The sequence below is a fragment of the Heliangelus exortis genome, chromosome 9, assembly GCF_036169615.1.
Source record: "Heliangelus exortis chromosome 9, bHelExo1.hap1, whole genome shotgun sequence".
Classification (NCBI taxonomy): Eukaryota; Metazoa; Chordata; class Aves; order Apodiformes; family Trochilidae; genus Heliangelus; species Heliangelus exortis.
Window position 1 is genome coordinate 3,749,546 of NC_092430.1, and position 24,168 is coordinate 3,773,713.

Here is a 24,168-nt window from a genome sequence, read left to right on the forward strand (position 1 = left end):
CCTTTTTTTTATCTCCCTGGCTTTTGTCATCACACAACCCCTGTAAAGCCTGATTTTACCTTTTCCCCTGCCCCTTGGTGTGCTGCAGTTTGTTAGGGTGGTTCCTGCCAGCAGTCATTTGGGATATTGGGATATTAGGACCTCTCCTTAAGTTGCCTGCTGAGAAGCAGAAAGCTGAGCTGCTGGGTTTGGGGGTGAAAAATCTGCCAGGCTGTGCAGGAAGCCTGGAAAATTGCCGAGGGGAGGTGACATTTTTCAAGCAGTCCTGGTGCTCCCAGTTGCCTGAAGAGTCTTGTGATTAATACCTTATTTAAGAGGATTTTAGGACACGTGCTGCAGGGACTGTGAATTTCTTTTCAAGAGTAGGGGAGAGGTTAGAATAATCAACTCTGCAAAGGTTCTTTTTGTGTTTCCAGCCAAGGGCCATCAGATCAGCAGGGAGCAACTCAGTTGCATCTGGGTAGGGTTTGGTGTTAATGTCTCTGTTTTTACTCTCTGCGTCCCTGAGAACACCTGAGGGACCCAGAACTTCTGCCCTGGCCTTGGCATTCCCTGACTCCTGGTGTCAGGCTCCTGGGAATTTGGTAAGCCAGGACTTCACCAGCAGGTTTTGCCTTGAAAAAGAAGCTCTGTGTGGTCTTTTACCCCAGCACAAGTTGGGGTATTTGGTTATTATTCTGACCCCAGGGTTTTTGGTGATTATTCTGAGCCCAGGGCATCCTTGCTCTGGGCATTTCCATGGCACTGCTGCCTTGCTGTGTGGTTCTGGCTGCTGGTTTCTGATCAGTCTAACATCTTCCCCTTCATTTCTTTCCTAGGCTAGAGAACTGGATTAAAAAGGAAATGGGAGCATGAGGAATTGCATGCAGGGCACAGATGTGCTTCTCAAGGTGGCATCTCCTACAGATCTTACCTGGAAACCTCCATCTGCCTGGAAGGTCTTGACTGCTGTGGACAGCAAAGGAACCTGGAGATGAAGGTGATGACCATGTCTGTCTGCTTTTTTCCTGCCCCTTTTCCACCCAGGTGCCTGCTGGAGGTTGTGTTGGGGCCATTCAGAGGCTCTGCTGTTGGCACTGCTGCTGCCTGCAGAGCTGGGAGGATGAAAAACAAGGAGGGGGGGAGAGGATTCTCTGCCATTCCCCTTGCAGATAGCCTGTATTGCTCCTTCAGAGCAAAATAAAACACCTCTGCTGCTTGGTGTGGGAGGCCCTGTAGGTGTTCATGCATTTTGGTCCTGTTCCAGAGATCTGTGTTTAAGATCCAGTGGTTATTCTGCCTTGCATAAAATTAATGTAAGATGTGTGCTGGGGCTCATTTTGGTTTGGGCTTTCCCCAGAAACCCTCTGGGGGTGTTGCTGGGGGTTAGAGCAATGAGCCATCTGCTTTCCTAGCTGAACCTGCCTCCAGTACTTTCTTTCTTGATGCCATTGATTTTTCCTTTCTGCCACTCCTGGCTGCCAACATCCTGCCCCTTTTCTTTATCACAGCCCTGCAGGGCTTCAGCAGTTGCCTCCCGGGGTGATAAGCTTGGCCAAAAGGTCTGCATCCCCCACTGGCTGTTCTCAGAGCCCTGTCTTTCAGCTTTGAGACCGATGGGGCCAATAATTGCCTGCAAGCTGCTAGCCTTTGGCATGCAATCAGTGGCCACTGGAAGGTTTTGATCCTGAAAAGCAAAATTCTGCAGTGCCTGGGGAGGGTGGTATTACTGGGACCCCCCTCTTTTTTCCTTCCACAGGGAAAGCTGACTTGGTGGGGGACATTTTTAGAGGTGACTGCAAATCCAGGTATTGGGTTCCTGCCTGTTTTCACCTGGGAGGAAGCTCTGAGCTGCTTCCCTAAATCCCTAACTTACTGGCAGTCAGAGCCAGCTCTGTTGCTCCCCACTTCCTCCTGAGCTGGAAACATCTCCTCTCCTCTGCTTCAAACCTGAATCTTTAATATGGAAAATGCACCTCCCTTTCTTCCTTTCTGGCCTGGGAACACTTCTCCCTCCCTCCCAGGGTTGTATTACCTTTAGCATTGCAAGCTGAAACCCTTGGGCTGGGCTGCCTGCTGGATTTCCATCCCCAAACAAGGCAGAGAGGAGCCCAAATTTGCAGGGATATGAAGATGAGGAGCAGTGTGGAGCCTGGGGAGCATTGGCAGGAGTAGCAATGCCCTGCTGGAGGTAAATCAGTGGAAAAGGAAGAGCACATGGCCTCAGGCATCTCTGGCTGCTGCTCTTTTGATGGGGAAAGGAGGGAATTAAGCTGGAGACAGCTTGACTTCTCTTAGGTGGGGATTTGTGAATGGCATAGAGGCTCAAAAAAAGCCATGTAAAGCTTCTGTTTGGTTTTTGGTTGGTTGCTGGGGTTTTTTTGGTAATTTTTTTCATTTGTTTGTTTGGAAACAAGCACTTTTTACTTTTATTTTTCGTCCTCCTTCCTCTGTGGAAAAATCCTCCTCTTGCCTGGACTAGGACCTGGCTTGGAGTGTGAGCTTGGGTAAAGTGGTGAGATGGCAGGAGCTGATGGGGACATGGGGGTCATCCTCTCTTGTGCTCTGCAGGAGCCTCTGAGCCCTCTGCATCCTTAGAAAGTGGCTTGGGCTGGGCAAAGGGACTGGGGACATGTTGGTTCTAGAGGAAAAAATGACAGGGATGTGCTCCAGTGTGTTGTCTCCATCCAGGTTTAGCAATAATATTCCAAGGTGGGTGTCCAGATCAGTGGAGCAAGCTCAGCAAAACCCTGGAATACCTATACAGCTCCCTTTAATGATAATAGGATGATGCACGTGGAATGGGATGGTGTTAAAATGAACAGAATAATTAATTGTGCTTTCTGGGGTGCATCTGCAGTGGGACACGGGGCTCCACCAGCACTATCAGTGTGGGGCAGCTTCCTCTGTCAGAAGTTGGCCGTTGAAGCTGATTTCCCTTGTACATGTGTCAGGGTTTAACACTGCCTGGCAATTAAACTGAATAAGAGCTGCTCTGTATTAATCCCCCTTCCCTCCCTGATCAAGAAAGGAGAGAGAATAAGGGAGAGAGACTGATGGGTTGGGAACTGAACTACACAGCTTGAATGAAACAGGAATGATAAATAGGAAAAATGACTCAGTCTATACAAATAGACAGGAAAATGGATCCCACGTTCCTCCCCCTCTCCCCCAAGAACTCTCACATCACCACAGAGGCTGCAGAGCAGCCCTGGGAAAGTCCAGGCTAGAATCCTGGAGTCAGCAGCAGTTGGGAGCTGGAGGCAGGAACACACAGATTCAGGCTGGAATGGATCAGGAGCAGAGGCAGAGGAAGGGATGGAATCCTCCCAGGATGCTGAAGCAAAGAGGGAGAGGAGAAGCAGGGGAAGCAGGAAGGGCTTTGAGCCTGGTGATCCCTCCCATTTCTCCTGAGGATGAGGTGTATGGGATGGAATCCTCTGTTTGGTCAGTTCTGGCATCTCTCTTGTCCCTTCCTCCCCAAAGGAGGGTTCCAGGTGGGACCTCTTGACTCCTTTTCTCCTTCTGGAGGGCAAAATGTTCCTCAGAGCTGAGCAGTGTCCTTGGTTCTGCTGTAACTATAACCATGGAGTGGGATCAGTCCCAGCAGCAGCCACTGCCTGAGAAACTTGCTGTTCATTTCAGCAGTGCAGCTGCTTCCAAGAGACTGAGCTGAAAGCAAAAGCACAAGACAGAAAATCCCCTTGATCCTGGCCCAACCCAGGACACCAGGACAGAGGAGATTTGATGAGCATTGAAGTTGAGGGCACCTATTTCAGTGATGTGCTTTGGTCCAGAATTGTGCCATTGAAGCTGACCTCCTGTGTGCCAGTTTCCACCCATTCTGGGAAGCAGTTTCTCATCCAAAAAGTTTCAAGTCAGGTGAAACCCAACCAGAAGAAGCTTTTCAAGAGTGGCCCAACATCTAGCAGTTGCATCTGCTGGTTTGGTTGCTGCATTTCCCAGCAGCAGGACACCAAGAGAAGCCAGATGGAACACCTGGAACATTCCCTCCCAAGCCCTGGTTTTTCATCTGTGTGTATCTGAGCTTCCCTTGAGGATTTCCTTGGTGAAGAAGATGGAGTGATAGAACAAGAGGAAATGGCCTCAGGTTGTGCTAGGGGAGGTTTAGACTGAATGTTAGGAAAAAAAATCTGAAAAAAACCCCTCAAAAATCTAAAAGTGCTGTGCACAGGCTGCCCAGGGAAGAGGTGAAGTCCCCATCCCTGTAGACTTGGTGCTGAGGGCCATGGTTCAGTGGTGGGCTGGGCAGGGTTAGGAGCATCCTTGGATTTGGTGACCTTAAAGGTCTTTTCCATCCAAACCTTCCTGAGATTCTAAGTTGGGATTGGCAGTGAAATGCCTGAGCTGAGGACAGAGCCAGGGAAATGCTGGAAGAACTTCAGTGTTTAAACAGAACCAACTGGTGATGCCTTAAAAAAAAAAAATAATACAGATTTGGGTCAATTTGGGTTTCTTTGGGGGGTGTGAACTTTGCAGGTGAATGCTGTTATGTGGGTGCCCATCTCAGGCACCCTGTGTGCTGGGAAATGGGTAGAGTTTTAGCACCTCTTTAGAAAACAGGGTAGGGGGGGGGAGTTCAGTGTTGTAAATAGTAATTATGGGTGGGTGAGAATGGCCCCTGCTGAAACATCTGTCCTAGGCAGAAGAGATGCCTGACTTCTAAGTTTGGGGGGAGCTTTCTTCATGAAGAAGTCTGGGATATTCCTGGCCAGGTGGCACTGAGTGGACACTATTGCCAAGAGCTCAGTTCTTGGCAACAACATAGAAGAGAATCACAGAATTTCAGGTTGGAAGGGACCTCAAGGATCATCTGGTCCAACCCTTCTAATATTAGTGTTTATCTAATTTATCTCTGCAGCACCCTATCAAGTTGAGACTTAAAAGTTTCCAAAGCAGGGGAATCCATCTCCCACATCTCATCCCTTCTCCAATATCTCATCCCTTTTTCTAGCAAATTGCTGGCTTGGGGGGGGGGGGGAGACAAGGATCTTGCCTTGCTCTGGGAGCTCAGGGAGTTTGTTTAGGTCATGCAAGAGCTGTCTGAAGACTGCTGAAAGGTGTTGTGCTAAAAGCAGCCAACGTGGAATGGTGGAGATACCAAAATGTCTGGGTCCCCCTTTGATGGCTTTAGGGAGTCACTTCTGTTTTTCTTGGAATTATCTGCCTAGATCTCTTCCTCCATGCTGCAGGTTGCTACCTGGCTTTGATGAATAAAACATCTATGCTGGGCTTCATTGATGGTTGGGGGGTTTTCTTCCTGCAATCTCAGGCAGCTTGTTCCCTGTTTGATGCAGGTGGTTGGGGACAGTTCTACAAACCCTGTGCCCCTGTCCCTTCTGCTCTGTCCTGGACCTTCATCCTTGGTACCCTCAGAGGATTCCCAGGGGGGTGGCTGGCTGGGCTTCTCCTCATGGACCCAGGGGCTTTTTCTTGCAAGCTGAGCACCCCCAGGGCCATCCTGGGAGAGGAAGGTCCTGCAGGGTTTGCGGGGAGGTGTGTGGCTCAGATCTCCATCCAGTTGGCATCTGTGAGCTCTGGTGTCAGACTGATTTCTGCAGTGGGAGGGTGGGAAGCAAGTGATGGATGTGGGGACAGGAGGGTGTTTTCCAAGCCTTCCCTCTCGTTTTCTGGTAGAAAAACAGGTTAAAAACCTCCTTGGGAGTAGGAGATATTAAGTAGAGAGGCAAGGTGCTTGGATTGCCTTTGTGGCCTCTCTCAACCAAGCTCCGTAAATTCTCAGGGTGTTTCAATTGCACACGCAAGGGGTTTTCCTCCCTTCCTCCCTTCCTCCAGCAGCTGTGGATTTGTCAGCAATCAGATCACTTGGCATCTTGCCCCACGGATCCATCCCAAGTGTGGAAGGAAGAGGGAATTCTTTGTACCTGTCCCCATGGAGCTGGTGCCCACTCCTCCATCCCCCCCCCAGGTACCTGTTGATCCTGCTGAGTGTCCCATGCCAAATTATTGAGCAGAGGACAGAATCTGGGCTTGGGTAGGAGCTACAGTTGAACCTTCTTTCCTTTCCTAAGCATCTGGAGGCTCTGCTGAGGGAAGAAACTAGCCAGGAGTTTTTTAATTCAGGCTTTATCACAACATTTTTCTGAATATCTTTCAGTTTTAAAAGTACATGTGTAAAACTTAGAGGGGGGGAGGAGTATCTTCAGCTGTTTAAATGTCATGCCATATATCTAGGCTGCATTATTTGTACACCCAGGTGTGTGCTATGTCTTTATATTGACTCTGTCACTTCCTGGTGACCTTCCTGTGGGCTTGTTGATGGTAGATACCTTGGAACTGATGCTGCAAGGGGAAAGGGTTGCTGGATGGATAATTCAGATTTGTGTTCAGAAAGCCATGATTACTGCCCAAAGTTCAGCCAGCTCCCTGTGCCAGGATGTGACTCACTGATCTGCCTTTACAAAACCCCTGGTTGACATCTGCTACTGCAAATATTTTGACTTCTGAGAACCTGGCTTCTGTTTCCAGCAATGAGCAACATCCAGGACTTGGATATTGGGTTATAGATGGATTCCTGGGTTTCTTTTCTCCTCCTTTTTTTCTGAAGGCTTTTTTTTCAGACTGCCTGTGAGGTTCCTGAATTGCAGGATAAATTTAATATTGATGAATATTCTGACTTGGTGACTCCTGCTGCCCCAACTGCTCTGATGCTGCATTTGGACCTAAGTTATGCCTGGGCCCAGTTCAGTCTTGGTTTAACCAGTGAAACCAGTGATGTGTGCTTACCTAACACTGAAAAGGAAGCATCTGATTTACTGCAGTGTGTTTTAATTCTCCCACCTTTTCTGTCAGATACATAATAAGTAACTCTTTTGTCATTTTTCTTATTTTGATGTTTCTGTTTTTCTTCCATGCCTCAAGTTCCTTGCATAGAAAAGGCACTGTTTTGGTTTTTGCCAGATAAGGAATTGAAGTGCAGTTTCTCTGATAATTATTTGCTCTTAGGGGTATCCATTCCAATCCTCTATTTCCATCGGGCTGTCTCTTCTTCCTCAGCACATGATCCTTCTTTAACAAACACTTTTTTTGTGTGTGTGTAAAGTCTGGATTTCTTACTGAAAGCCAATTTTTAAAAAAATAGAATGCACTTTTGTGTGTGTATCACGTATGGATTTCTTACCAAAAGCCAATTTATTTTAATATAATGCAATAAGGGTTTTGCTTAACATAGGAGGGGTTTCATTAATGAAGTCAGTGTCCAGAATTCCTAAATTCCTTCTGTCCTGCAGTGAAGTGGGAGTGGTGGAACATTGCTGGAGAGTCCCAGCCCCACAGCTTGAGGAAGGAAACCCAAATCTCAGTAGTGCTGCAGGACCCAAAACCAGCACTGGTAGATGCAGAGTTATTGAAGTTTCACTCTCTAAGGTTATAATGAATTAGATTCTTTTCTGAGCAAGCTGTAAAGTGTTCTTTTGTTGTCCTTGAGGAGACAGAAAGACATCCTGCTCACCTGCAGAAGGTTGCTGTCAGGGAAATCTTATCCTGAAGGGTGGTGTGGCTGCAGCTGGCACCAAGTGTATTTATTGTCCTGGGGCCATGGAATACAATTCCATGGCATGGCATGCACTGATGGGGTGACCTGGCACATAAAGCTCATTTAAACCAGAGAAGTACTTCCCTCTCCTTTGGAAAGATAAAGGTTGTAGAGAAACATGTGATTGAGAGGGGACAAAGAAGGCATTTGTTTGATTTGAAGATGGAAAGTAAGGTAAATGGAAAGTAAAATTCCATGGAAAGTCAATAGTCCCAAAGGAGTGATCTCTTGAAAGCTGGGGGGGTGGATTTTTACTGTTGGGGCAACTTTTTTTTACAAGTTCTGATGAAGCTGGCTGGTAAAAAACCTTGTCAAGTCCTGACACTGGGAGGTTGGGGATGGGAGGAGAGGGAATTGATTTGGGGAATTGGTGCAGTTCAGGCACAGCATGATGAGCATTTTCTTCTTCCATTCAGTTTGAACATGAAACTGGCAACATTAAAAATGGAAAAGGTTTGTTACCACAGCCCTGCTGCAAGGTGCAGCTCAGGTATCTGTCTTGGCCATTACTGTTAGCAAGGAGCATTAATTAGGTGTCTGTCTGGGGTAGGAAGCAAGGTTTGTAATGGGGAGGGCCTGTTCTGGAGCTTGTTAAGAAATCATCCCTCTGGGTGAATAACCCCCAAGCAAGAAGCATGCACAGGGTGCTCTCTGCCATGACATGCCTTGATAATTGTTTTTCCCTGTCCTAGGACTGAAATTGTCCTTTCATCTCCATGCAAAGGCCCTGCAGAAGCTCATTTCTCTCTCAGCCAGCAGGCTCAGGGACTTTGACAGCTGGTTTAGGGTGAGAGTTAAAGCTTGTGGGTTTGCAGAAGGAGAAGATAAACTTTTTGGCATTATGGTTTTCCATCTGTTTGGTATCTGGCTTTCCTGACACTGTTGGGATGAAGGGTGGTAATGCCACTGAGCAGAGCTGAGGTCCATCCCTCCCTCAGTGGGAACAGGGAGAGTTTTAAAAATCAAATTACTTTTCAGCTCTGGCCTAGCTACCTCCTGCCTTTCTGCTCTCAGTTTTGGAAACCTTTTCTCTCTTTCTAAATCACTTTGCAAAACACAGGGCCAGGGAACCATCCTGTTTAGAGCCCCGAGCTCTTGGTGCAGGCTGGATGGGCTGGAACCCTCTTTGTTGAGATTATTCCTGCCTCTCTCCATGGGTCTGTGTTGAAGATGGTCCCTCCACGTGTGTGATAGACAGGAGAACTCCAGCAAATATTCCTTTGGCAATCCTGCCTTTCATGCTGAGCATAATGGTTCTTGTGGCAGCTGTAAGCACTGGGCTGCTTGCTTTGTTTGGGTGCCCTGAGGCAGCCCCATCCTTGTGTTGTGTCATACTTGCTGATGTGAAATGATTTATTAGGATTGAGTTCCAACAGCTCCAAACATGCCCTTTGTTGGAGACCCTGCCCTGGTATGGGGTGGTCCTGGACCAGGGCTCTGTGCAGCATCCCACAGGGATGCAGTGGGGTCACCAGGGTGTAGGATGCTCCTTACCTGGAATCTTGGGGGGGGATCCAAGGTTGGGACCTCCTGCAGGTGCCAGGCAGAAGATCTGGGGCTTCTGAATGAGGTTGGCAGGGCAGGCAGTGTGCCCCACAACCACCCCAGGACCTTGGGAAAGGGGGGGAGCCAAGAGCTGGCACAGCCAGAAATGAAGCCTCCTGCCTTTATTCAATCTCAGTGTTTGTTGACACATAAAACCAAAATGAAACACCTGCTTAAACTTTTCCCCTGGGCCCACACCCAAAATCTGTCCCTCTCTTGTTCTCCTGGAGGATTTTTGGCAGCTGTGTCAGCAATATAATTTTTACAGCCCATGCAGAAACTTTTAATGCAGGCAGGACTAAGAAAATGATTAATTTCATTAGCAGGTGAGTTCTCAACATGAAATTGAGCCCTGTTCTTCACTTCAAACACTTCTTTTCCTCATTCTCAATGTAGAAGTTCCTCATTCTCTGGTTTGTTTTGGTTTGGGTTTTTTGGGCTATGTTTGGTGGCATTGGAAGCACTCCCTTAAATGGCTGGTTCAACAGATGTTTTGTTTTCCCAGCACACTGATTTTTTTGGAAAAAACCCAAATAGTTACTAGAAGGGAGTCCTCCCTATTTAGATATTTACAAAACTGAGATACAGGCAATTGAATTAACAAGCCAGGCTAAAGGAAGTGTCAGAGACATCTTCTGAAACTAGGTCCAGATCTTTAGCTTGAAAATTTACTACCACTTTTCATCTGATGATGATATCATTTCTTCATCTGAAAAACGGTCTGGTCATACTTTATTTAATTCTATAAAGGCTCTTGATAATTTTTTTCCCCAGGATATGAATAGAGACTTTTAGGTGCAGATGTGGATTGGAGATTCCTTCTCAAATCTCAATTTTTTTTTTCTCCTCTTAAGTTTCCTTGGATGTTTTTTTAATTTGATTGGAGGGAATCCTGCCCTACACCTCCATGTCTTTCCTCTTCAGGTATCTTTTTTCCCACAGTTTCATGTGAATTCATCTGCCTCAGCTGCCAGCCACTGCTCTCCTCTCTGAGAATGCTGGGTGAAAGAAAGGGTTAGGACCAAGTATATATAAAAAAAGAAAAAAAAATGTGGGGGAACATAAAACATTAAAAAATACACCAGGAAAAGCTGGCAGCAAAACTGTACTGCTTTGTATTTAGGCACAGAGCAGTTGTGGGTACAGATGGAAATGCATAGATGAAGGAAATCTTGGTAAGAAATAAAATGCTCTTTGTTTAAATATGAAAATGTTACTGCATTAAAGAAAAAAAAAAAAAAGCCTGAGGAGCAACTTGCTAAAGTAAAAAACTTGGTGCACACATGAGAAGCAAGAAAACTGTGGGTGAATGATTCCCATGGTACAACAGGTGCTGTGATCCCTACATGGGCCCATCCCCAGGGGCTGCATCTCTCAAAATGTCATCAATTAAATGGCATTAAATTAATTAAAAGATGTTATTTGAGACGACTGCATGACAGAGGGGCTCTGGTGGGATCCACTGTTTCAGACCAGTAAGCCCAATAAAAATAACTACCACGTGTAGCATGTGTAAGAATTACTGGAGAAGTTTCATCTCCTGTTTGCAGAAGAGTCACGTTGCAAATCTCTCTGCCTGTTTCCTTTTCTTCTTTTCAGAAGTGAGTGGACCTGGAAAGAGAGAAACAGCATGCTTGAATTTTCAAGGGTTTGGAGAGATTGCTCACCAGGAGCCTCAGGGGGAAAAAAAAAAACAAAACCAAACCACTCTTCAGCTGGTGTGTGATGAGCAAGTTCCTAGCCTGGATTAGTGAGTGGCAGACAGCAAACCAAGTGGTCAGGTTTCACAGCATCACAGAAATCCCACGGGGATTTATTCTGGGATCTCTGGCTTGGAGCAGCATTAATGGATCTGCAGAGGCAGGGAGGAAGGGCTCAGTTCTGGGCTTGGCCAACTTTGTCTGTAGAGGGATGCTGGGAGCAGGGAAAGCTGCAGAAGGATCCTGCAGCCCAGCAGCAAAGGAACCTGTGCTGGCAGGGTAAGGTTTTGAGTCATATTTTAGTCTCTTGAGTCAGATTTTCTTCCTGTCCCTCCCCAGCCTGTGCTGGGGACATCTCTCAGTGCTGCTTGCAAAATATCCTGAAGTCATCACCAGCTGGCTCAGGGCTTAGAAAGAGCCTGGAGGGGAAAGAGAAGTGGAGGAAGTTTTTTTGGCAGGAGAACAGAGCAGCCCGGTGGCTGCCAGCCTGGTGTGGCCCAAATCTTGTGCTGGCTCCAGGGATGCTCCCAGCCTGCTGCAGCTGCTGGGCCTTGGGAAAAGCTGCTGCAGGAGCAGGGACTGGGACAAGAGGGATGCAGCCTGGGGAAAGATGGGTGTTAGGAGAGGTGGGGAAGGGATGGTGGGCAAGAAGTGAGGAGGGCAGAAGGGTGACTGGTGGTGGGGAGAGAGGCAGAGCTGTGACAGTGTCAGGGTTTAACACTGCCTGGCAATTAAATCAAGTAACAGATGCTCTCTATTAATCTCTCTCTCCTCCCTGATCAAGAAAGGAGAGAGAGTAAGGGAGAGAGACTGATGGGTTGGAAACTAAACTACACAACTTTAATGAAACAGTAATGGTAAATAGGAAAAAATTACTAAATATATACAAATATACAAGAAAATGGATACCACATTCCTCCCCACTTTCCCCCAATAACTCTCACATCACCACAGAGGCTGCAGGGCAGCCCTGGGAAAGTCCAGGCTGGAATCCTGGAGTCAGCAGCAGTTGGGAGCTGGAGGCAGGAACACAGGGATTCAGGCTGGAATGGATCAGGAGCAGAGGCAGAGGAAGGGATGGAATCCTCCCAGGATGCTGAAGCAAAGAGGCAGAGGAGAAGCAGGGGAAGCAGGAAGGGCTTTGAGCCTGGTGATCCCTCCCATTTCTCCTGAGGATGAGGTGTATGGGATGGAATCCTCTGTTTGGTCAGTTCTGGCATCTCTCTTGTCCCTTCCTCCCCAAAGGAGGGTTCCAGGTGGGACCTCTTTATCCTCCTGGAGGGTAAAATGTTTTCCTCAGAGCTGAGCAGTGTCCTTGGCTCTGCACACCAATCTCTAGCAGTAACTATAAACATCAAGTGTTATCAGTCCTAGAAGCACACACTGTCTGAGAAACTTGCTGTTCATTTCAGCAGTGCAACTACTTACAAGAGACTGAGCTAAAAGCAAAAGTACAAGACAGAAAATCCCCTTTATCCTGGCCCAACCCAGGACAGACAGTGACCAGCTGGGGCTGTCTGGGGAATGTGAGTGGTGGCAAGAAGCAATTAAAGCAATGTGCAGAGGATGGGCATTAGCACAGATAGATGATGACACAGGTTTTTGGAAGCTGTCTGCATTTACTGGAAGAGAAATACAGTCATGAAACCACTTCAGTGGTTACTCAGTGTGTCTGCTGCTGGTGACTCCAGCAGACAGGTAAGGGCTTGGCAGGTTCTGTGTTTAATGAGCTGGAGGCACTGGGTTTTAGCAGGGTACAGCTGGTGGCATTGCCTGCTCTTCCATCTGGCTGCAGTGTCCCAGGGGATGGCAGCAGTCAGGACACAGGAGGATTGTCACACTCCTCTGCACTGCAGTGACTGAGACCCGAGTACAGGGACAAACTGGGACAATAAAGCAGTGCAAGTATGGCCTCCCTCACGTTGTCTGGATTTATTTACAGGATTAATTTCCCCCCAGAGGCCTTGCTGGGTGGGCTTAGCCCACCTCAGGCTCTGGGTTTCAAGAAGGCAACAGTTATTTTTCAAGTATTTTTATTGGTTGGGGGGATTAGTTTTTTGGGGTTTTTTTCTGTCCTTTCTTTCCTAGTGCTCATAGCTGACACCTTGTGTGCTTTGTGCTAAATTTCTGTTACCTCCAGAAGAAGCACATTTGTGCTAACCACTGTAATACAGGAGTGCACACAACAGATTTAAGGGTGTGGAAGAGAGCCCCACTTGTGTGCTACCCTGCCTTGCCTGGACAAGCCTTCTCACTCTCTGGAATAGGCTTGGTGGCAGGATCATTGAGAGAGACCACATGTTAGGACACTCCTTTGGCAAATTAAAAATAAAATCCTATTATGTGAAGCAGTGGTAAAACTGAAACTGAGCTGCAGTGAACCCAAGGTGAACAAAAGGTACTTTGAAATGCTGTGGCTCTGTTGAAATGGACTTGCTGGCAAGAGCTTCTCTGCCAACTTATAAATCAAAGCAAAATGGCTCTTCAGGTTGCACAGTCATCCGAGGTGGGGATGACATTGCACCAGGTGCTGAAAGTGGGATTTCCAGGTTCTTTTGTGTGGTCTGGGGTGGAGATTAGGTGGTGTGTGACTTGTTGGGCATCCTCTGCTGTGGGGCATTGGGGTGAGTGTTCCATCAGGAACTTGGCAATGAGCTGGAAGTTACTGTTAGTTTGTTCCACAATGAACCTTTCACTCCTCTGAATTATCCTGGCTGTGGGGGACAAAAGCTGATGGCACAGTGACATCCCTGCTGTCACCTGCACCTGGAAATCCCTCAGGGCAGGCTTTGGAAGTCAAAAGGAGTGGAGTGGAGAGCTGTGAGGGCAATGGGGGCTCTGTCCTGCTGCTCAGGGAGGTTTTGGGTTGGAAGTCAGACCCAGGTGTTGCTTGAAGAAGCTTGGTGTGAATCAAGTCTGTGAATAAAGAAAAAAAGCAAGGTGATTGGTTAAAAGAGGGGAGGTTATTTTGCCATAAAAGCTGGAATTGCTTGTGCTTCTTGAATTGGTCAGGCTGGTGGGGACATAGAGCAGGCAGCCTGCAAACCAGCTCCTGCTTCAGCTGGGAATAGAATTCAGCCTCAGAGGGATGATGCCCATTTTGAGGGAGCATTTAAGCATTTAGATTTCTTCTGTGGTTTTAATGGGTTGGCTGCTGGACCCTCCGTGCCTGGGTAAGAACTCCCATGGCTTGGTGAAGGAAACCTTTGTTCATCACCAGAAACACAAGATTTTTTCCATGACAGTTTCTTTTTCCTCTTTTTTATTTTTTTTTTTTTTTTTTTGCAGGTGTTTCTTAAACTCTTCAGGGCATCACAGAACTGCTGCTGTGTTTTGGGATATCCTGCTTAAACCCTCGGGAGAAAATCTGCAAATTGCCAAAAATGTCTTGAGTTGGAGAGCTGCTGTTTCATGCCCAGGTAACACAGGGGTGGCTCAGGGGGCCTCTGAAATCCCAGGGCTGAGCAAGTTGTTCAAGGAGGAGTTGGCTCTGGGGTGGGTAATGGTCTGCCCATGGATTTTTTACAAGAGTAGGTAGTGAAATGGCAAGGGGAAAATGGTTTTAAGCTGGAAGAGCTTTGGGTTTAGATTTAGTTTAGACACTAGGAAGAAATTCTTTCTTGTGGAGGTGGCAGTGAGAGGTTGTTGAGACATTGGTTGCCAGGTTGGATGGAGCTTGGAGCAACTTGGTCTGGTGGGAGGTGTCCCTGCCCATGCAGTTTGGAACTAGGTGACCTTAAGGTCACTTCCAAGCCAGAGCATTCTGTGGTTCTATATCTCTGTGTCCTCAGTTTCCCTGGGACACTTGCATGGCTTTCCATGTTCTTGGAGCATCCCGGGGTGGCCACGGAAGAAAGGAGCAGCTTCCTTCCCACCTTCTGTGGTCCTGTGTGCCACTCCTGAGCTGTTGATGCCTTGGCATATTTTTTCTACACCATCCTCATGTGCTGCCTAGCTCGAGCTGCCCTTATTGCTCTGCCTTTTATTCTGGGATGGGAGCTCAAGGTGCCTGCTAATCCCAGGTAGCGCAGAAGGGGAGAGTTCCACAGGATCTGGGTTTGCTTTCTGCAGGAGTAAGATCCGTAGGGAAATGCTGGCAAGTTCATTTATGGACCCAAAGGTGGCTCAGCCCCTGCTGTGGGTGAATTGGCTCCCAGCAGCTGCTTGGTGAGGGTTCACAATGGGTGCTCAGCCCCCTGCAGCCTTGCACATCTCCTGTGTGTCCTTGTGAAGTCACCAAGCTTGTCAGTGCCATGCTGGGGAAGCTCCTGGTGTTCATGAGCCCACAGCTTTTATTTCAACAGCTACGTGCTGAAAAAAATGTGCTTCATTGGTCCTCATGTCAAGGAGAAGCTGGATTTGGAAATGCTAGTGGTGGAGTTTGGATAGTGCTTGGCTGGGATGGGAGGTGAAGGAAAGCAAAGTGGAGATTTACCCTGGTGTTGGCATGGTATGGGCTGTGTTAAACTTGACTTCTCACTTCTGGGAGGGAATTAAAAAAAGGTTTGTGTGGCATGAGCTGGCTGGTAGCCAGCTTGGGTCTTCCCCTTTGATGTTTGAGGTGCTGGACTTTGAAATGAGAGATTTAAGCTGCCTGCAGTGTTAAAACTACCCCTATATTCTCTCTCTCCCCTCCCATTGCCCACATAATTATGGTTATAATTTTATATATCTGCATGCCTGTGCACCTAGCCCTGACCCAGATGTGTTCCTCTCTCCCAGGCCCAGCTTCCCAGCCCGTGTCCAGTGTCCCAGCTGGATGCACCATACACTATGGTTCACATCAATGAGTTGAAAAAATTAATGTGTGTCCTTGTGGTGATCCTGCTGGCACTGACAGTTTGCCTTTGGAGAGAGACCAGGAGAAGCTACTACATCCCTTTCAAGACTGAGAGCAATGATTTGCAGATTCATGGGACTTTGGAGAAATGGAACCCACTCAAATCACAAAGCCCTTTCCCTGAGGCAGGCAGTGAATTGGGTCAGATATCCAAAACATGGCTTGGGGACCAAAGCAAACTGAAAGGCAACACCTCTGGAACAACTGAAAAATCCAGGAAGGCAGCAAACTTTGTTAAAGTATGGGATAAAGACAGTTCATCCAGGAATCTCATACCCAGGCTGCAGAAAGTCAGGAAAAGCTACCTGTCCATGAACAAGTACAATGTGACTTACAAGGGGAAGAGGAATGCTGCTAAACTCAGCCCAGAGAAGCTGCTTTGCCAGCTGAGGGACAGAGTGAATGTGACCATGATCCAGGGATCAGATGATCCATTTGATACCTCAGAATGGCATCAGTACCTCCCAGGGAAAAACCTGAATGAAACCGTGGGCCACCTGGGTCGCTGTGCTGTGGTGTCCTCAGCAGGGTCTCTGAAATCATCTCATCTGGGACAAGAAATAGGTTGGTAGCTTTTTTTTTTTTTTTTTTCCATTAGCATAAAATCAAATAACATCGTTTTAAAACTTAAGTACCCTGGTGTCGTGCTCCTGCCAAGGTGTCTCTGATGTGGTCACAAAGGTGCTTTAAGTTGAATTATTAAAGGTGCATAAGTTGAATTATTGTCCTTAAAATAAGTTTAATTATTATCCTTAAAAGAAGTTGAATTATTACCCTTAAACTTCTACTAAAATTAGGCAATGTTATAGCCTAGGAAGAGATGGTAATAATGATCATCCATGCTGCACATCATAGGTTGCCTTCTGATGCCTCAAATCAGTGTCCAGGAGCCTTTGATTTTGGGCAGGCCAAACCAGATGAACTCCAGTGGAGTGGAAGGGGGAAGGGTTGGGGTTGAGCTGAGAGGAGATGACACATGGGCAGGACTACTCCAGCCATCCTTTCAGCTTTCATGATAGTGTTGACATCTCCAGAAAGTAGCACTAATGCTGGATACCAGGAAGGGGACTTCACAGGGGTGGGGTTAGGAATGCTGATCTGCTCATTGCACTGTGAACTGTCAGAAATGCTTTTGTTCAGAGAAACTTCGTCAGAGAAAAAATGAGGAAAAACTCACTAAAGGGAAAAAAAAACCCCACTGGATACAGCCCTGAGCAATCTGCTAGAGCTGAGCCAGTGGTGAGCAGGGGGCTGGGCACAGAGCATCTTCAGAGGTCCCTTCCAGCCTCAGTGATGATGTTGTGACTCTTGCTCATGGCTTTCTAAAAGTGGCACTGTCTCATTCTGAACTGGAAAGTTTGATGTCCCAGAAGACCCTGGGAAAGCTCTACAGGGCTTTATTTTATCTCTTCTTTAGGCAAAGTTTGGTTATCATAGAATCACAGAATGTTTGGGTTGGAAGAGACCTCCAAGCTCATCCAGTCCAACCTTTGCCCAGCACCATCTAACTACTAAACCATGGCCTTAAGGACCAGGTCCAAACACCTTTTAAATGCCTCCAGGGATGGTTATGCTTTGCAAAGCCTTCTATTTATCTGAGGTTAATGCATTAATTAATAAATGCTGAAGCATTGGTCCTGCACAGTGAATTAGTAGCCTTCAACCTCTGAAACAAGTAGAGAGGTGTGAGTGCTTTATTCATGAATGGCCTGGGCAAAGTCTTCAGAATTTTAGTCCCTGAATGGTCATGGAAAGGTCAGGGTTTTCTTCTGGTAGCTGCTCAGAACTTTGCCTCCAGACTCCTCCTGTGTGCTCCCCAGGGCAAGTGGTGGAATGGAGTGGAACAGGCTGAGGGGATTTAAAATGCAGTGAAAAACTGTGATGAAAAAATGGGGATAAAACCAAGACATGGTAAAAAATCACAGGGGGGGGGTTGGTGTCTTTATTTCTGCCTTCTCCAGGTGTTGGAGGCCAGGTAGGTCAATACTTGGGGAAGCTGTTCTGGGGATGTGTGTTGGCTTATCCAGGTGCCTCTGGAAGTTCAAGTAGCTAAAGGCTTCTGCAGGAGTGACCTGTTGGACACTGTCCTCTGACACAGCTGGCTTGTGTCCCAGGGTGCCTCTGTTTGACTTTCTCATGCTGATAAAACTGCTGTCTCTAAGCAGACCCTTTTGGGAGCTGCAGGTGGGGTTTAGGGTGATGCCACCCGTGCCAGCTCCGCATCCCATATCGGGGCAACCAAGAAGTGCAACGGGGCTCTGCAGCACAGCAAGAGAGGAATTCAGGCATGGAAAACCATTTCCTTGTTCTTCCAGCTGGCCCCTGAGCCTGGTCAGTAAACTGAAGCACCAGTTTGTTCCAGATCACAAGGGGAGGGATGCTGGAAAGGTCACTGCCTAATGTGCCCCAAGCGAAGGCTATTTAATGCTTGTGGGTGTCCCTGAGTTGGGTTCCTCACAGGTGCCAAACTTCCTGCTCAAGCAGTCATCTGCAAGGGAGTCATAACTGAGCTGGGCAGGGGGAATATTGAAGCATTCAGGGTTATTCAGTGGATTTATGTATGATTTCCCCCCCCCCCCCTGGTTTTTACCTGCCGTATTTCCACGTAGGAAAAGCCCTGGGGTTGTTGGAGGAAGGTGCCAAAAAGGTGCTATTTCTGACAGGCTGCAAATGAAGGATTTATGCAGAGGAGCTCAGTGGTTTGCTGAATTGTTATTCCTTGCACGGCCAGGAAATACTTGTCCTAGGTCACCACGTTAGTGAATGAGCAATTAGTGAAAGGGAGGCTGGCAGAGCAGAAGCTTGTACTCAAGCAGCTCTTCTCTTACTGGATTTTTGGTATGAACTGCCAGGGAAAGATCTGACCTGAGAAACACCAGCAACAAGCCAGCCAGAGTGGTCAGAGAGCAGGCTGCTGCTCTGCCTGCACAGTCATTAAAGGCACCTTGAAAATGCAGATTTAGGGCATAATCACACTGAGTGTCTGGCTGAAGTTAGATGCAGAAATGATAATCCTGTTCTCCAGCACAAGGTAGGATGTGGGGTTAAGGGGCTGGAGTGGTAAGTGCTGGTCAGTGTGGACATTTGGTTTTGGGAAACATCACCTTTCAGTGTTGCTTTTTAAGGGCTCTGAACAAGAGCCATTTGCCTATGAAAATCAAGAAACTAATCTTTGCAGTCAGGGATTACTGATCTTCCAGCACTGCCTGTGAGAACACCCCTTTTTTTTTCCAAGAAAATGACCCCAAAAAGACCTGGTTCTGGAGCAGGTCCTTCTGCCCTGCCTGGGACTCAGCAGTTCCCCAGGGACCTGGGTGCAGGGGGGGTGAGCTCTGCTCCTGTGTCCTCAGCACCAAGGCAGGGAAACTGGTCCAGGTCCTGCATCCCATTAAAGATTTCCCATGGCAGCTCTGGCAGGCTGGAAGGGAGAAGGCAGGATGCTGGGTGATGGGCACAAACATCCTCTGTGATGTCTGGCAGGCTGTGCTTAGGCAGAGGAGGGTGCTTGGGGGAATGCTGGGCTATCTTAAGAGATGATGCCAGCAGTGGAAAATGCAGTGAATCCCAAGGCATGAAACAAGCCGTGCCTGTTAGATGCACAGCAGTGGTTTTATTTCTGTAACGTAGGAGGCTGGAGCTGGAAAATGGTTTCCACTGTGGTTATTGTGCATGGTTCTCAGGCTGGTCAGCCTCCCAGCTGGAAGTGAGGACCCTGCCTCACCCTTATTTTATAATTCCTTAGTCTGCAGCCAGCCACGTGGTAAATTCCTTGTGTGTTGGTCTGTCTCCTGGTCAAGTGTTTGGGAGGAAGCAGAGGGAGAGCCAAAGCCAGGGCTCTCTCAGCCTGCCAGAGGACTGTAGTTTAAAAAAGTAGATTTTTTTAAAGTGTATTTTTTGAAAGTAGCAATTTCTCCCCCTCTGCTCTGCTCTTGTGAGACCCCATGTGGAATACTGTGTCCAGGAAGGACATGGAGCTGTTAGAGTGAATCCAAAGGGCCATAAAGATGATCAGGGGGGTGGAGAACAATCTGTGAGGGGAATTTGAAAGAGTGTGAGCTGGAAAATAAATCCTACCTGAAGGGGCTACAGGAAAGCTGGAGAGGGACTTTTTCCAAGGGCACGGAGTGATGGGACAACAGAAGGAATGGTTTCAAGTTGAAAGAGGGTAAAATCAGGTTAGATATTAGGAAGGAATTATTTGCTGTGAGGGTGCTGAGCCCCTGGGCCAGGTTGCCCAGAGAACCTGTGGCTGCCCCATCCCTGGAAGTGTTCAAGTCCAGGTTGGATGGGGCTTCGAGCAACCTGGGAAGTAGATGGTCCTTAAAGTCCCTTCCAACCCAAACTGTTCCGCTGGGTTAGGAACTGGCTGGAGGGCCGGGCCCAGAGAGTGGTGCTGAACGGGGCTGCATCAAAATGGCGGCCGTGGTGTCCCCCAGGGATCAGTGTTGGGCCCAGTTCTGTTTAATATCTTTAGTGAGGATTGAGATGAGGGGATTGAGTCCATCATCAGCAAATCTGCAGATGACACTAAGCTGGGGGGAGTGTGGATCAGCTGGAAGGCAGGAGGGCTCTGCAGAGGGACCTGGACAGACCAGAGAGCTGGGCTGATCCCAACGGGATGAGGTTCAAGAAGGCCAAGTGCCGGGTCCTGCACTTTGGCCACAACAACCCCATGGGGAGCTCCAGGCTGGGCACAGAGTGGCTGAGAGCAGCCAGGCAGAAAGGGACCTGGGAGTCTGGATTGCCAGGAAGCTGAAGAGGAGGCAGCAGTGTGCCCAGGTGGCCAAGAAGGCCAATGGCATCCTGGGCTGGCTGAGGAACAGCGTGGCCAGCAGGTCCAGGGAAGGGATTCTGCCCCTGTGCTCAGCCCTGGGGAGGCCACAGCTTGAGTCCTGTGTCCAGTTCTGGGCCCCTCAGCTCAGGAAGGAGATTGAGGTGCTGGAGCAGGTCCAGAGAAGAGCAAGGAGGCTGTGAAGGGATCCAGCACAAGTCCTGTGAGGTGAGGCTGAGGGAGCTGGGGGTGTTGAGGCTGGAGAAGAGGAGGCTCAGGGGAGACCTCATCACTCTCTCCAACTCCCTGAAAGGAGGTTGGAGCCAGGGGGGGTTGGGCTCTTTTCCCAGGCAACTCTCAGCAAGACAAGAGGGCACAAGAGGTCTCAAGTTGTGCCAGGGGAGGTTTAGGTTGGACATTAGAAAGAATTTCTTTCTGGAGAGGGTGATCAGCCATTGGAATGGGCTGCCCAGGGAAGGGGTGGATTCTCCATCCCTGGAGATATTTCAAAAGAGCCTGGATGTGGCACTCAGTGCCATGGGCTGGGAACCACGGGGGGAGTGGATCAAGGGTTGGACTTGGTGATCTCTCAGTTCCCTTCCAACCCAATCGATTCTATGATTCTGTGATTTCACAGCATCTGGCTTGTGTCTTCTGGATGTTACAACCTGGCAAGTCCCTGGCTTGTATTAGCGTACCTACCACTTGAAAAGCAATTGTCAGCTCCTGGTTTTTCCTCCCTCTTTTCCTTTCAGACAGCCACGACGCCGTCTTGCGATTCAACAAGGCTCCCATCAAGGGGTTTGAAGAGGACGTGGGAGAAAAAACCACAGTTCGCCTTGTGAACTCCCAGGTGGGGCTGGTGACATGGACACCAAGGATGGCAGAGCTGTGTGCCTGAAATAAACTCCCCCCAGGGGGCTTCTGCCTTCCATCTGTTGCTGGGAGGTCTTTAAAATGGTGTTTAAACATCTCTGAGTTTCAGGAGGCTGTGAAGCAGAGCATCAGTGGGTAGGACCGTGCTAGCAGAGGATTTGTAGGGTTAATGTGGGGGCTTTTTGGGAGCTTTTGGGGGTTTTTTTGGGAGTCACTGCTCTAGGTAGAGTGTTTGCACATTCTCCCATGTAGCTGTTACCCTTTGTGTCCCTCCCACCCATCGTGGGGGAAGGAATTTTCCAGTGTGGAGAGAAGAGGGAATTAATCCCATGGTGTGTGCTGGTGCCTGAGTTGGGACAGTGAAGCACCAAATAGTCCAAGAGCCATTGGAGGGACATTGCATCACCCAGCATGGCACCTCCTCACCCAGGAAGGGGAGGGTTGTGGACATCTGAAGACCATGGGAGAGAGGCAAAGTTGTAGATTTTGTATTCCCCTTCCTCACCCCACAGCTGGGATACTTTCTGCTCCTGTCTGAGGAAGTCTGTGGGTGCTGCAGTGTGAAAAATTTGTCCCAGCAGCCATAGGACCTTGGCCATCCTCTGCTTGGTCATGGATCTGACTTGTCACCAGATTCCCTACATCATTTTGTGTCCAGAAGCTTCTTGCTTCTCCTGAGAAAGCTCTTGCTGCTTTGGGGCTTTACCTTCTCCCCTTGCCCCTGTGCTCTCTCCTGGTACTCCCTGCATCTCCATTCCCTGTCACCACTCAAATGTGGGACACATTTGGGGACACAGGTTTAAATCACCACTCAAGTGTGGGACAGTTTGTCCCTTCTGAACCCATCTGGTTTTGGCAGACACAGCTGGATGCTGATGTCCTTCTTCCTCTGCCCTGTTTGACCTCTCCTTTTTTTTTTTTTTTATCTTCTGTTTGTATTTTTCTGATGTCAGATAGGTTTTATCACTAAAGAAAACTTTCTCTGGAGGATGTGCTCATTGCCAAACTTACTGTGATATGGTTTTTTACCAGGAAAAGCCTGGATATGACCTGCATGCTAGCAGAGTTATCTGCCCAGGGAGGAGGGGGGTGATTGTACAGCTGCCATGTAGCAGAAAAAGCTCTAATTGCAAGCCCTGGTATCATCAGGAATCACTTGCTCTGGGACCTTGGTTTTCTGCTGTGTATTTATTGATTTATTTATAGAAAGCACTGAACTTTCAGTGCTGTTCTAGTCATGGCATCATCATTTGAACTCATTAGTCTGATTGCTTGGTCCTGTTCTGGTTTTCAGCTGCTTGCAGGCATCAAATGCTGGCTGGGCAGGCTGTAATTTGCTCTTGTCCTGGCTTTGGCTTTTCTTACATTGTAAGTGGTCTCTGGGAACAGGACTGAGGTTTGGCTGCCCTTTTTTTGGCTCTTTCTCTTGATGAGTCCTCAGCCTGTTCTCAAAATGAAGGGAATGGGGTCTGCTGAACCTGACCTGTCAGAACCAGGCTGGATGGAGCAGTGTCCCCTTGGCATGGGTGGCCAGTGGTCTTGAAATGCTTAATAACTATTTGAAAATATTTTTTTTCTGTAATTTGCTGACCAGTCTCTGACACATACCTGAGGTGGGTGGTTTGACAGTACAGCTGTGTGCACAGGGAAAGGCAAATAGATTGATACTGGTACAGAGAGAAGAGAAATTTGGTATCCTCAGCCCTGAGGATAGGCTCCTGGGCTCACAAGCTTGGTAGTTGTTCTAAATAGAGAAATCCTTTAAACTTGCCATGCTTATTGTTTTAAACCTTCACTGGTTCATCTGTGCTGCTTCTTTTAATGACATCTTTTCCTGCAGCCTTCCCCGGGGCATCCATTTGCCCAATGGGCAAGGGATTTCTTGCCCAAATGGGCTGAAGCAGGAGTGGTGGAAGTGCCAGTGTCATCCTGGAGGACTCAGCTCCTTTGTGCAAGGACCAGAGTACCCCTTTCCTGCCTTTCTTGCTGTCGTGGAGAGAACTCAGCTCTGTTTGCTGTTATTGGCAATAATGAGAGCACGGGGAGGAAGAGAAAGGAGATAACACATTGGGGGAGTAGAGTGAGATCAGGATGGGAAAGGGGAACATATTTAGATTACAGGGCATTGACTGCTGTAGCAGGAACTTGTTTTGAGTCCATCACTATAAATTTACCAAGAGGGCAGGGGCACTATGACAAGATACTTGCTAAACAACAAATCAGCTCAAGAGAAAATTAAGTAGGAAGTCAATAGATCAGTTAACTAATTGGTATTAAAAAGCCTGAGAAGACAAAGGAGTCTTTTTATGTAGCAATTGAAATTAATTTAACAAGTTGTAAAGAAGCAGTTGCTGTTAAGCAGAAGGAATAGGTGTCTGGGGCATCAGATTCCTCCAGTGATCAGGTGAAGTGACTGATGGATGCCTAGTGGTGGCAAGAAATGGCTCTGTAGTGTGGGGAAGGGAATGGCAAACCCCTTGTGGCTGTGGAAATGTTCTTTTCTCCCTTTCCCCCAATTTCTTACAGTTTTTTGCCTCTCACACCCCTCTGGGCTTTGTGTGCCTCTGCCTGCTGGTGTGGCTGGGCTCAGCTCACCTTTCCTTCCTTTGAAGTTCCATCTCTCTTGAAGCCTCCTTCTTTCATATTTCACATCAGCTGAGTTCCTGGAAGGTTTGTAGGCTTTAAATAGAAGCAATGAAATGAAGATAAAACCTCTGTGTTCCTTGCTCTAGACCTGTCCCATCGTGGTGCTCCATCCCACTGGTCCCTGGCTGAGCCATCCACGTCCTCTCCATGGGATGGAGGCAGTGTCAGGGTTTAACACTGCCTGGCAATTAAACCAATTAACAGATGCTCTCTATTAATCTCTCTCTCCTCCCTG

The 24,168-nt window shown here is 48.0% G+C and overlaps 2 protein-coding genes across 7 annotated transcripts in view; one reads left to right on the forward strand and one right to left on the reverse strand.

The window, feature by feature from the left end:
* The window catches only part of LOC139800087 (collagen alpha-2(I) chain-like), a 217,060-nt gene that overhangs the window by 151,743 nt on the left and 41,149 nt on the right, over positions 1-24,168 (reverse strand). The gene's annotated exons all lie outside the window — the stretch shown is intronic.
* ST6GAL1 (ST6 beta-galactoside alpha-2,6-sialyltransferase 1) overlaps positions 1-24,168 on the forward strand; it is a 52,078-nt gene that overhangs the window by 20,571 nt on the left and 7,339 nt on the right. For 3 of the 6 annotated variants that reach the window (XM_071751716.1, XM_071751710.1, XM_071751711.1), the window contains 4 exons: positions 819-979; positions 14,089-14,219; positions 15,523-16,204; positions 21,167-21,264. In XM_071751716.1, coding sequence (XP_071607817.1) covers positions 15,574-16,204; positions 21,167-21,264 — 729 coding nt within the window. In that variant the 5' untranslated portion in view covers positions 819-979; positions 14,089-14,219; positions 15,523-15,573. Of the gene's footprint in view, positions 1-818; positions 980-2,003; positions 2,171-9,800; positions 10,553-10,617; positions 11,513-12,307; positions 13,974-14,088; positions 14,220-15,522; positions 16,205-21,166; positions 21,265-24,168 lie in introns of those variants that run through there. The other 3 variants (XM_071751714.1, XM_071751712.1, XM_071751713.1) reach the window with 3 other exon arrangements.